Source organism: Chlorocebus sabaeus, chromosome 9 (genome assembly GCF_047675955.1).
Source record: "Chlorocebus sabaeus isolate Y175 chromosome 9, mChlSab1.0.hap1, whole genome shotgun sequence".
In the NCBI taxonomy this organism is placed as follows: Eukaryota; Metazoa; Chordata; class Mammalia; order Primates; family Cercopithecidae; genus Chlorocebus; species Chlorocebus sabaeus.
Genome location: NC_132912.1, coordinates 60,407,413 through 60,420,830, shown reverse-complemented (window position 1 = coordinate 60,420,830; position 13,418 = coordinate 60,407,413). Strand labels below are relative to the sequence as shown.

The 13,418-nt window shown below is 47.3% G+C and overlaps 1 protein-coding gene across 2 annotated transcripts in view; it reads left to right on the top strand.

The window, feature by feature from the left end:
• TSPAN14 (tetraspanin 14) overlaps window positions 1-13,418 on the top strand; it is a 64,073-nt gene that overhangs the window by 24,636 nt on the left and 26,019 nt on the right. For both annotated transcript variants that reach the window (XM_007962775.3, XM_007962774.3), the window contains exon 2: window positions 9,120-9,217. In XM_007962775.3, the coding sequence (XP_007960966.1) occupies window positions 9,137-9,217 (81 nt within the window). In that variant the 5' untranslated portion in view covers window positions 9,120-9,136. The remainder of the gene's footprint in view (window positions 1-9,119; window positions 9,218-13,418) is intronic.

Genomic DNA, 13,418 nt, shown 5'->3' with positions numbered 1-13,418 from the left:
CGTGAAATAAGAACAGGATACAATAAAAAGGAACAGTTAGAAAACAAAGTTATCTGAAAATTTAAAAAAAATAAGGGCAGAGCAAAAATATCAGTAGTATTATTAGAAAATAAAGTTCAGGGAGTCTTTCAGAAAATAGAGCAAACAAATGAGGAGGTGAATAATAAATAAGGCAGAAAAGGTAAGAAAATTAAAGCATCAGCAAGGCTTCCCACATCAATTGATGGGAGCTAACCGAAAGGGAAAACAGAAGAATGCAAGTGGCAAAATCATTGAGAAAAATATTGCCTGAAATAGGTTATTAGCTTCTCTATGGAGGGGTGTATGAAATGTTGAGCCAAGTAGATGAAGGCAGACCCAAACTAGTACCCTCAAATGTCAATATGCTTGGGAGAAAGGGGTGATACACCAGTTACACAAAGAAAGAAACAGGTCAAGTACAGAGATCAGAAATCTGAGTGGTTTTGGGCTTCTCGATACATCTGAATATAGGAGGTGGGGGAGTGATGCCTTCATCATGCTCAATGAAATTGATCCCCAGCCTAGAACTCTGCACACAGCCAAACTCATTCAAGAGTGAAGGTATCCTGTAATCCCAGCACTTTGGGAGGCCTAGGCAGGCGGATCACTTGAGACCAGGAGAGTTCGAGACCAGCCTGGCCACCGTGGCAAAACCCTGTCTCCATTAAGAATGTAAAAATTAACTGGGTGTGGTGGTGCATGCCTGTATCCCAGCTACTCCAGAGGCTGAGGCAGGAGAATCTCTGGAACCCAGAAGGCAGAGGTTGCAGTGAGCTGAGGTTGCGCCAGGGCACTCTAGCCAGGGTGAAGGAGTGAGACTCTATCTCAAAAAAAAAAAAAAAAAAAATGAAGGTAGAATAAAAACGTTTCAGACATACTGGATGTGAAAAACTTGCCTTTCACGTTGAAGGATTTCTCCATGAACATGAACAAAGACCGGATCTTCTTTAGGGTGTATCCCAAAAGATGTAAAGGGAATTCTGTGCATTGGTCCAGATGGAAGGACCTCCGAAGGCCCCAGGAGGATTTCTTTTTGAAGAAGAAATACGAATAAAACATCAGATGTGAAAAAACTCACTGAGAGTAGATTTAGACAACTGATATCAAAATTTCAGTTAAAAATTGATAAATTCATAGAAAATTAAGCAAAACAAGAAGTTGTACGGGAAAAGAAATGAAATCATGTGTTATCTTGCTCACTCTGATAGCTCACATGGTCATAATAAGGTTAGCTATGAAAATTACTCCAGCCAGCACTGCAGTTTAATCAGTGGAGAGATTGGAAAGGACAAGCGTGAGGGGTAGCTTGCAGGGAGAGGGATTTGTGGGGAGTAAAGGGTTAAGTCCTTCTCTTCCAAGGTAGAAAGTGGAGTGCTAAAACTGAAAAGTTGGGGAATAATACAAAATGGCGCAATCTCGGCTCACCGCAACCTCCGTCTCCCGGGTTCAAGCGATTCTCCTGCCTCAGCCTCCCAATTAGCTGGGATTACAGGCATGGGCCACCACGCCTGGCTTTTTTTTTTTGACACGGAGTCTCGCTCTGTCGCACAAGCTGGAGTGCAGTGGCACGATATTGACTCACTGCAAACTCCGCCTCTTGGGTTCACGTCATTCTCCTGCCTCAGTCTCCCAAGTAACTGGGACTGCAGGCACCCGCCACCATGCCCGGCTAATTTTTTTGTATTTTTAGTAGAGATGGGGTTTCACCATGTTAGCCAGGATGGTCTCAATCTCCTGACCTCGTGATCTGCCCGCCTCGGCCTCCCAAAGTGCTGGGATTACAGGCATGAGCCACTGTGCCCAGCCGGCTAATTTTGTATTTTTAGTAGAGACGGGGTTTCTCCATGTTGGTCAGGATGATCTTGAACTCCCGACTTTAGGTGACCCGCCCGCCTCAGCCTCCCAAAGTGCTGGGATTACAGCCATGAGCCACCGCGCCCAGCCTATATGCAGACATTTCTAAGAGATATTTGGGTGTAAACATCAAGAGTCAGCTAGAAGTTGGAAGTGTCACCTAGAAAGGGAAAACCTGACCTAACGGCTGGAATCTGCTGTTTTCTCAACACGGTTTTTACAGTAGTTGATTCTTAGATTATGTGCAGTTATGATTTTGAAAAATGAAAAGAAAAAAATCTATAATGCATGGCATGTGATGGAGGACATATTTCACAAAACTCATTTTAATTTTTTTGAGATGGAGTCTTGCTCTGTGGCTCAGGCTAGAGTGCACTGGCACAATCTTGGCTCACTGTAACCTCTGCTTCCCAAGTTCAAGCAATTCTCCTGCCTCAGCCTCCCGAGTAGCTGGGATTACAGGTGCCCGTCCCCACACCCGGCTAATATTTTGTATTCTTAGTAGAAACAGGGTTTTGTCTTGTTGTCCAGGCTGGTCTCAAACTCCTGACCTCAAATGATCTGCCTGCCTCAGCCTCCCAGAGTGCTGGGATTATAGGCGTGAGCCACTGCACCCGGCCTCCACAGAACTCATTTTAGTTGTGCATGTGAGTGTGTGTGTGCACTGGATTGACTTTCGTTAAATGTATTTCTTTCTATGGGTCATGATAAGATTTGAAAACCCTTATTTAGTGGTTTCTCATTGTCAGTTCACTTTTCTTTTCCTTTTTTTTTTGAGATGGAGTTTTCGCTCTTGTTGCCCAGGCTGGAGTGCAATGGCGCGATCTTGGCTCACTGCAATCCCCGCCTCTCTGGTTCAAGTGATTCTCCTGCTCAGCTTCCTGAGTAGCTGGTATTACAGGCGTGAGCCACTACGCCTGGCTAATTTTGTGTTTTTAGTAAAGATGGGGTTTCACCATGTTGGTCAGGCTGGTCTCGAACTCCTGACTTCAGGTGATCCATCTGCCTCAGCCTCCCAAAGTGCTGGGATTATAGGCGTGAGTCTATAACTGGGAGTCTTGAACTCCCAGCCAGCCAGTTCACTTTTCGTAATTCTGAATTGTTGAGATATTTTACAGTTGAGAATGTGCTACTTTTTTAATTTAAAGAAGGGCAGGAGGGAGGAATGTTACAGGTGAGTACAACACTGAAGCCGAGCCTTGTTTATAATGACTGCCAGCCTTATCATATTGTAGCCAGCATTCTCCTCCCCAGCAGGGGCACCCCCCAATCAGCAGTGACCCCATTTTCATTTATAATACAAGAGTGGTAATGGTAAGTGTGACGCTGGAAACCTTTTTGGAAAATCAGTTGTAAGTCCATCACCACTCCATGCAGCCATTTTCATGCTCTTAACGTTCCACTTTGGCCTTTAAGTACATGCTTACAAATTGTCCCATAATTGCAAACCATCAGGTTCATGTTTCACTTAATGCATATCCTTTTTCTGGAGGCAAATTCTTAGTCATTAGTTTACTGATTAAGGGTGTGACCTTTTTTTTTTTTTTTTTTTAGTGGTCAATGTTACCATGTTGCTACCAAATGGTAGTAACACCATTTCATCTGCTGCTAGCAAGGAATAAATGTTTTGCCACAATAGTAGTGGCAATTTTGTTAAATTAAAAAGTATAAAGTAGGCCGGGTGTGGTGGCTCACGCCTATAATCCCGGCACTTTGGGAGGCTGAGATGGGCGGATCACCCAAGGTCAGGAGTTCGAGATCAGCCTGGCCAACATGGTGAAACCCCTGTCTCTACTAAAAATACAAAAGTTAGTTGGACACGGTGGCAGTCGCCTATAATCTCAGCTACTCAGTGGGCTGAGGCAGGAGAATCACTTGAACCCGGGAGGCGGAGGTTGCAGTGAGCCGAGATCGCGCCATTGCACTCCAGCCTGGGAAACGAGCGAAACTCCATCTCAAAAAAAAAAAAAAAGTATAAAATAGGCCAGGGATGGTGACTCACACCTGTAATCTCAGCACTTTGGAAGGCCAAGATGGGTGGATCGCTTTGAGCTCAGGAGTTCAGGAACAGCCCAGGCAACATGACGAAACCCCTATGAAAAATAAAAAAATTAGCCGGGCCTGGTGGCATGCGCCTGTGGTCCCAGCTACTCTAGAGGCTGAGGCTGGAGAACCTCTTGAACCAGGGAGGCGGAGGTTGCAGTGAGCTGAGATTGCGCCATTGCACTCCAGCTTGGCCAACAGAGCAGGACTCGTTTCAAAAAAAAAAAAAAGTGTGAAATAGTATGTCTGGATTGTCTTTAAGTTTTATTTTCTTGTGACATTGAATATTTTTCCTTTTTTTTTTTTTTTAAAGACTGGGTCTTGCTCCGTCACCCAGACTGGAGTGCAGTGGTGTGATCACTGTTCATCACAGCCTTGACCTCCCGGGCTCAAGCGATCCTCCTACCTCAGCCTCCCAAGTAGCTGGGACTTCAGACACCACACCCAGCTAATTTTTGTACTTTTTGTAGAGATGGTGTTTGGCCATGTTGCGCAGGCTTATTTTTCCATTTGTTATGTTATTCTTCCTTTTGTTATCTTATTCTTTCCTTCGTGTATGATGTTCATATCCTTTGTTCATTTGTATACAATGGGAGTCTTTTTGAAGTATGACTCTATAGGTTGCAAATATTTACTCTGTCGTAATTTTTTCAGCTGCAGATACCATTTGTGTTTCCGTTTTTATTTTAATGTTACTTCTAATCATGGGGATTTTTTAGACTTGTTATCTGTTCAGGCTTGGTAGTGTTGTGCTTTAAATTGTTTTTTCCTGTTGCCTCAAAAGTTGAAGGAGGGTAAAATGGAATTGAAAACCCTGTTCTCCGGGTGTGGTGTTTGCGTGCATGTGCGTGTGCCCTTTAAATCTGTAAATTGTTATTTGCTTATTATTTAACTCCCCTCAAGTTGCTAACCAGTTATCTCACCACTGTTATACAATTCTCCCTCTGCCCCATTTTGAAAAATTGGTATTTTGATAAACATGTGCCTCCTTCCTGCCACACTGATGCTTTATTTTCTGTCATGTTCTTAGAGTTGAGACAGTTTGAGATCTTAATTTTTTTTTCTGTGCACACAAAATAGCTTTTGGAGATTCTTCCTCTGCTGGAATGGTACTTAACATTTGTGAAAAGTTTACCCATCTCTACTTTCAGGAAGGTTCTTAGTCGTGCGTGTGTGTCTGTGTGTGTGTGTAAGATAAATGGTGTTGGTGTTCATTGTGGATGCGTCTGCTCATAGAAGGCTAATTTCTGCCTTCCTTCAGTATGATGTGGTTTAGCAAATGAGGTGAGATGCTAAGGACCATGGTCATTTCGGGAATCATTTCGGTCAGATCTGGGTTCTAGTTTCAGCACTACTGCCTTATCAGCCTTCCTGCATTTTTGCGTAAATGCGCTAGTAGCTTCGTTGGTGGCTCCGGAATGCTCAGTCCTTTTTTCCTCCCTTGGGATTCTGAAGCCTCCGAGCCACACCTGTTGTGCAGCTCCATCATTACCCCTCCACAGATAGAAGGCCACCATACACTGTGTAGGAGGATGTGGCTTAGGCTGGAGTCCAAATGAGTCTCCCATTTACCTCCCTCAGCTTAAACTGTGTGGAGACCAGGATCTGCCAGCCCCATGGAGGGTCAGGACCTGCTTTTCAACCTGCTGACCAACAGAGCAGAGAGGGACAGAGTGAGAGGTGCCTTCCCTCCCTCTCCTGAGGTTAGGTGGGTGGCAGGGGTGGGGGAGGGGGGTGAAGGAAAACTGAAATGTTTCCTTGCAACAGTTCTTGCAATAGTTTCCTCTTCTGTGGGCTGAGGATGGGGGAAAAAGTGTCACTGGGACAGCCCCACCTCTAGACCTCATGGGGTTATCCTGGGTTGTACAAAAATGGCCAAAAGTGGTATAATGCTGGTGGTGCATGTGCTCTGGGTTGTAAGTGGCACGTGTATCAGGATACGTTGTCTGAGCGTGGCATACTTCTTCTTGGATGAGAGGGGGTTTCTTCCTAGTTATTCCGCAGTGTGGCCCTGGCTAGTGTAGTTTCGAGTGTTGATGTTACCAGGGAGGGAGTGAGGGCTTGGAGTTTAGGGTGTGGCTATGAGAGTCTCTGACGGGTGTAGGTGTGGATCCCAGCATCTGAAAGCAGAATAGTTTCCTGGTTGGTCATTTGTGTTGGGTGGAAGGTGAAACAGCAGATGGTCAGGGAAGCCAGGCGCCCCATGGAGAATCCTTGCTCCAGAGTGCTGGCCTCCCTGCCAGCTGCATCCCCCTGAAGTGTTCCCTGTAGCCTTTCCATGTTCTGTACACTTAATGGTTGCGAGCTGCAGGAGATGAGGGACCATCAGGTTGAGATTCCCTGTGTTGCCACAGGACAGTCATTTTGCAAAGGCCCCGGGCAGGGGAGCAGAGGTGAGCCACCAACACTGCGGAAAGCACACAGACACGTTTGCTAATGAGCTGGTTTCTTTGTGGAGCTTTCGTCAAGGAGGAAGGGGGAAGTTTGGCTTTTCTTACTGCTTCCGGAGAGTTCTTTACAGGGTTGGGTTAAATGAGGTCAAAGGAGCACTCTCTAGGATCCCAAGGCATTCGATTCCATGCCTGACCAGCCCTCCTCAGTTCCTGAGGCCCAGCTCCCTGGAGGGCACAGCCTTCTACTTTCCAGGCTCCTCTGGGAACCATGAGAAAGAGAGGGGGCACGATTGTCTTGTCCGTAAAAAGGAACAGAGCTTCTACTACTTAGAACATTTTTCTGCCTCATAGGGCGTTTCCAGCTGAATTGACAGTTCTCTGTGTTAAATGTACTTGAGTTTTAGGTTAAAAGTTTTTTTTCATTCTGTATGCATTAATCCAGTCATGGATTTATAGTTGGGTAGCGCAACCCTCCCCTGAAGGGGAAAAAAAGAACAATTAAAAAAGCCAAACTGTTGACTGGGTGTGGTGGCTCATGTAGGTAATCTCAGCAATTTGAGAGGCCCTGGAGGGAGGATTGCTTGAGGCCAGGAGTTTGAGACTAGCCTGGGCAACATAGCATAGTGAGACTGCTATCTCTACCTACACAAAAAATTAGCAAACCAACCCAGTGCTGTGGGGCCCTGTAATCTGAAACAAGCTGGTGAATGTTAGCTATAGCTACCATTAAGTTAGTTGCCTACAAGGAGCCCCTCTCTGTGAATCCATGTGCTGCATCATAGCTCACAGGCCCGTCTACCTTTGTAAGATCCCCCAAGGGGACTGCTGCAGCCCTCGGTGCCTAAGCTGATACCTGATCTGCTGGGCATGGGTCTGCTGGCATGTCAGTATCATGGTGGGGGCGGGGGTGGGGGACTTGTCAGAAATGCAGATTCAGGGCTCCAACGCAGACCTCCTTACCAGAACCTTGTGTTGGGGGCTGGGATCTGTATTTAGAATAAGTGATTCCGATGCTGCCAGCCAGGCCCCTCATGCCAGTGACATTAGGGGTAGGTCACCAAGAGCCCCACTTTAGTTGAGGATGCTGAGGTCCTGAGAGAGCAGGGACTTGGATGGGCTGAGGTCATGTTGCTGAAGGAAGGCGCCTGTGTCTTTACCTGAGAGCTCCTTTTCTCCCTGCAGCCACTCTGTGTGGCCAGACAGTGTTTAGGCCTCGTGTGTGGCCTTGTGTCCTGTAGAGTCCTTGGCAGCAGGTGGTTGTGTTCACACACTCATTCTTGGAGGCACGTTTTATGGACGTGCTCTCCTGCTGGTGGGGTGGTGGTAGGGCGGGAGGTGGGGATGGGGCAGCTGGGTAGTGGTCTGCCTGTCGTTCTCCCCTGCCGGTTCCTGAGGTCAGACAGAAGGAGGGGCCGGTGGATGAGTGGTGGTGTCTAGGCTGTGCCTGTCAATTCCACACCGTGGGAGAGGTGGAGCGGTCACAGGTTCCGTTTCCAGAGGAGTGTGGTTTCATGTCCCTTCTTGGCACTTCTTTCTGAGAACATTGCAGAGCAGCAACCAGCCGGCCGTGGCAGCCTCACAGGAAGGGGTTTTGCAAGTAGCCACCACGTGGAAGCTGGTTTCTCACTGGCGGATGTGGGTCGGTCGCCTCCTTACCTCTAGGGTGGCCTTGTCTGCTTTCGCCTTGTGCTGTGTTACTCTCCTCACCTGGGAAGCTGGGGGTGAACAGGGGGCTGGCATGGGACCACTGCCCTGCGGGCCTCTGATCCTGTTCCTACCTGTCCACTTGAGGCACTCCCTCCTTCCCCGCTGTTCAGCCATTGCACTGGGGGCAGGGAACCGTGGAGGACTTAGGGGTCCACCTGGATTGCCACTGGGGTTCAAAAAGGAAAGCAGTAAAGGTAGCCCAGGCTCTCAGAAAAGTCCCTCAGAAATAGCACCCTTCTGTGGTAGGATCTCTGAGGTTGCTTTGGGGGTTAGACACAGATAAAAATCAGTGGCCCCACCCTTCACTCTGTAGTTCACAGGGTCTTCCCACGTAGGCTGTGTAGTCCAAGTTTCATGACAGCCCTGGAGGACAAAGCTATGGCTATGGTCTGGGTTGAGGTTGGGGGGCGGGGTGCGGGTGACAGGGGAGGGAGGGAGCAGGGGGATGGCTGCTGGCTCCAGTGGCCTTCCTTACCTCTGAGGGCTGAGCTTCAGAGGTTCTCAGAAAATGCTGCATGAATGAATATAGAGCCCTCATCTTGGCTTTTCTTCACTGGGCACAGTTGGATCATGTCCAGACCTGCCTGCATGTTCATCTCCCAAACGTGGCTCTTTGTGGTCAAGCCCCTGTTTCTTCTGTTGGCTCTGGTGGGTGGAAAGAACGTGGACTGTGAAGTCCGCTGTCCTTGGTTCCAATCCTGGGCTATCACTGCTCTCTTGTCCTTGGGCAAGTCATGTGATCTTTCTGAATGGTTTCCTAAACCATGAAGTGAAAAAAAACCAATTCCCAGTCGAGAGGTGATGAGATCAATATTTGGGAAGGCTCCAAGCAGAATTCTTGGTACTTAAAAGACACTTAAAAAGCATCTTTCTTCCTTCTTTCAAAAATGTCTCTTATCCTTTCGTTTGTTTTTTGGAGAGCTGATTCAACCTGAGTTTTGCATTACCTATACCTGGCCTTGGTAGTAGGCCTCTGCTTAGACCGGTAAAGGGTCATAAGGGAAATGATCGGGAGCTTTCTGGAATCTACCTATGAGCAGGTTTTGGGGAGAGGTTTTAACGCTGAGCCTGTCATCTCACTAGTCACACATCTCTCCGCAGATTCTGCTTCTCAGAAGATGCACTATTATAGATACTCTAACGCCAAGGTCAGCTGCTGGTACAAGTACCTCCTTTTCAGCTACAACATCATCTTCTGGGTAAGTGGATGAGAGTGGTCACATTCCCTTGTTTAGACCTTTATTCAGTAAATTATGGTTTTCCACACACTCTTAATTTGCCAGACACTATGTAAAGCTCTGGGATAAGGTGGTGGGCAGGGTCAGTGACCCCTACCCTCACAGAACCAGTTGCAACTGTGGGGATGGGGGAAGGCCGAAGGCCGAGGTGATTGAAAGCCAGAGTAAGGCCAACCCAGCCTTGGGGGTTCAGGAAGCCTTGGGACTCTGACCCAGATTCCTGTCTGTCTCCCTCACCTGCCCCCTGTTCTGATCCTGGGAGTGCCCCAATGAGACATCAGCAGCAACGTACTTTGTGTGCATCTGACTATGGGCCAGACCCTGTTTTAGGTTCTGGGAGGTGATAGCAGACAAGGGCAATAAAGTGCTATTCTTATAGTGCTTATGTGTAACCAAGAGCCATGTTAGCCTCCTGAACAACAGGACAGTGAGGGAGATGCTCCTTAGCTAGGGTGGCCAGGGAAAGGCATTCTGTGGAGGTGACTTGTGGGCTGAAAACTGAGTACTAATGAAGAGGCGGCCAAGCAGGGATCTGGGGAAGAATGCTCCAGACAGACAGAATGGCAGCTGCAAAGGGCCTGAGGCAGGAATGAGCTCTGTGTGTGCAAAGGACAAACAGAAGGCCATGTGGCTGGAGCTGAGTAAGTGGGAGAAGGGACACAGGTAGGGACAGAGGCATGCAGGAGCCAGGTCACAAAGGATCACATGGGTCTCAATAAATAGTTGGAATTATTTTTTGCTGCTTTAAATAATTATTGGAAGGCTTGTAAGTTGGGTGGTGTGATCTGATTTTGGAGTGACTGGAGAGTCACTCTGCAGAGTGACCAGGTTCTGAGATGGGATTTGGGATAGAAGGGGTACATTTAAATTATCTCATAGCCAGCCTCAGGGAGATACCATTTCCTTTGTTGTTGACTGTCCTGGAGATGGAAGTCTTGGCCAGCCACCATCAGAGGAAGGGCTGGACCAGATGAGAGTGTGGAAAATGGTTGTGTTGACTGAGAAGAGGAGAGGTCTGAATATTGAGCCCTAGGATGCTAGAGGTTGGGTCGAGGAAGAAAACCCACTCCCAAGTTGGCTGAGAGCGAGTGGTCCGAGGTAAAGGGAAGACCAGGAGATTGTGTGTTGTAGAAGTCTTTAAAGTAGAAAGGCACAGTCAACCATGGTGCAGGGAGGCGAAGAAGGATGAGGACGGGACATTGGTAATGGCTTAGACAAAGTGGAGGTTGTTGATGAACTTGAAGAGACCACTGTATGCTCTGGGTAGCGGATCAGGGTGGGTGGATAGAAACCCAGCTGGAGTTGGCTGAGGAGCCAATGGGAAGTAAAGAAGTGAAGGGGATGACTCTTGACAGTTCTTCCAAGGATGCTTGCCTTAAAGAGGAGAAGAAAAGTTGGACACTGGCGGAGATGGTCAGGGGGTTAAGGGAGATATAGCATGTGTTTATTGCCAGTGAGTTTGGTCCAGGGAGAGACAGACATTGATTCTGTGCAGGAGGGCCTGGGGACATGATCATGCACAGAGGCTTTTAAAACCATTAAACATAGTTTATGAATATCTGTGGGTGTAGGTGGAGAAAGGAGGACAGAATGAGTGGCCATGATGTCATATTTTGCTTCTACTGCAGATTTGGCATCACCTATTGGGACTGGAACTCTTGAAAACAAGGCAGATTAACTAAGTCTTCTCAGCCTTGCAAGCTTGATTTTACAGCCTCATCTCCTGGTGATTTATCTTAGTGTGTTTGGGGATTTTCTGTCCTAGAGAAATAAGGTGGGATTCAATGGCTTGGTCTTTTAGCCCACATCTTTTCCTGTGCTCCGATAACTTTGCACCAGCAACTGCATCATTGTTCCTGAAATAGGGCATTGCTGGATATTTGATGTGGCGCCTCTGGGTCCCTCTTAATGTGGGATTCCGTGCTTCATCCTCATGATGTTTGGCTTCTCAGAGCAGCATTGTTCCCTGTCTGGAGAGCCCCCTGGCCTTACCTGGTGTTCCCCCTCCACCATCCTGCACCCCCAGCCAAGTATATGGTGGAGGGTCACTGGGCTAGGCAGGCAGTCTGACACTTGGACACCCAGTTGCTCCCCTCTGTGGGTGTGCTGCTTGGCTTTGTGCCTCAACCTCCGACTCTCATCTTAATTTCTGCAGCTAGAGCAACACTCTTGCACTACTGCTGTGGCTGAGGGACCTGGTATCTTCATTTCTTCAGAGGGTTTCAGTAGAGAGTTTTTGACACCAGGGATCTCTACTAACTTGCTCGGTAACACATTTGCCGCACTATATTCCAGTAGTGGAGCGCATGAATCCAGCATGGTAGTAAGTCTGCTTGGTGGTTGAAGGGTGCTGCAGTGTTTTCCGCCTTTTGCAGATTTGGCAATGTGTGTGTTGAAAGTTAATCATTTTTCAGTTAGTGTGCGTTGGGGCAGAACAGGAAGGAACAAACAGGAACAGCCAGGAAGACCAAGCATGAGAGAGCTTGTTTGGGAAATAAGAGTGGGAGGCCAAGTGCCTTGCTTAGGGGGAAGCTGCTGGACCCTCCCACCGGGTTCCTGGTAGTGATGTGCAGTCTTCATTTGCACTGGAGCTGGCAATGTGGGGTGAGGCCTGACACTGGGGCGCACAGCCCTCTGGGAAGCTCATAGTGTAGCAGGAGTATGCCGGGCTGGCTCTGGGCACCCAAGGTCTCCCTGAGCTGAGTGACCTGGCTAAGCTTCAGTGTTTTCCTTGTGACGTATCACTCTCAGCTGTCTAGTGTCTGCCTCAGGTTGCTGAAAATGTATAAAGTGGAATGCCCAAGCCCTTACCTCTTCAGATAAGTTTTCTTTTTTTAAAATGGAGAAAATATAAAAGTAGGATAATAAAATGAGCTCCATGTTCCCACCATCTAGCTTATTTGATTTGTATCTCCCCGCCCAACCCTTTGGATTATTTTGAAGCAAAGCCTAGGTAGATGATTTTGCACAGTGTTTTTATTTGTATTTTGTTTAATGAATTAACAGTGAGCAGTGGTGCAGAAGGATTGCACATGCTGATGGTGGACACTGGGCTCAGCAGGCAAGTTTCAACGTGCAGAAGGCAGCTTGTTGCTTCTGTGACCAATTCTAGGTGTTGGAACAAATATGATGTTTTATTTTTTATTTATTTCTTTATTTCTTTTTTTTTTTTTTTTTTGAGACAGAGTCTCGCTCTGTCACCCAGGCTGGAGTGCAGTGGCCGGATCTCAGCTCACTGCAAGCTCCGCCTCCAGGTTCACGCCATTCTCCTGCCTCAGCCTCCTGAGTAGCTGGGACTACAGGCGCCTGCCACCTCGCCCGGCTATATTTTTGTATCTTTTAGTAGAGATGGGGTTTCACCGTGTTAGCCAGGATGGTCTCGATCTCCTGACCTCGTGATCCGCCAGTCTCGGCCTCCCAAAGTGCTGGGATTACAGGCTTGAGCCACCGCGCCTGGCCGATGTTTTATTTAGTAGTTTGCCCTCACTTAGAATTATTTTCATAGGCTGGGCATGATGGCTCATGCCTGTAATCCCAGCACTTTGGGAGGCTGAGGCGGGCGGACCATGAGGTCAGGAGATCGAGACCATCCTGGCTACGGTGAAATCCTGTTTCTACTAAAAATACAAAAAATTAGCCGGGCTTGGTGGCGGGCGCCTGTAGTCCCAGCTACTCAGGAGGCTGAGGCAGGAGAATCGCGTGAACCCGGGAGGCAGAGCTTACAATGAGCCAAGATCACGCCACTGTACTCTAGCCTGGGCGACAGAGTGAGACTCTGTCTCAAAAAAAAAAAAAAAATATATATATATATATATATATATTTTTTTTTTTATATATATATATATATATATTTTTTTTTAATAATAGCATTCTTTATAGATAAATACCCTTTGGTCGCTAATAGATATTTTTTTAAACTCTCTGACTTCGGGGTCAAGGTTTCCCAGGGATTGTTAAAACCTGCTTGGGATAAGAAATGTGGATGCCACTGATGTTTGCGTGTCTGTTTTGAACCTCTTGGTTTACAGAATGAGAATGGAATGGGCTTCATGAGGTTCTTATCACAAGGATGTTAGGGAAAATATGCTTCCATGCAACATAGCTTTTTGAGAGCGCTAGTGTTTTTTACTTGTTAAAAAAATCATTCTTTGGTTGTACTAGA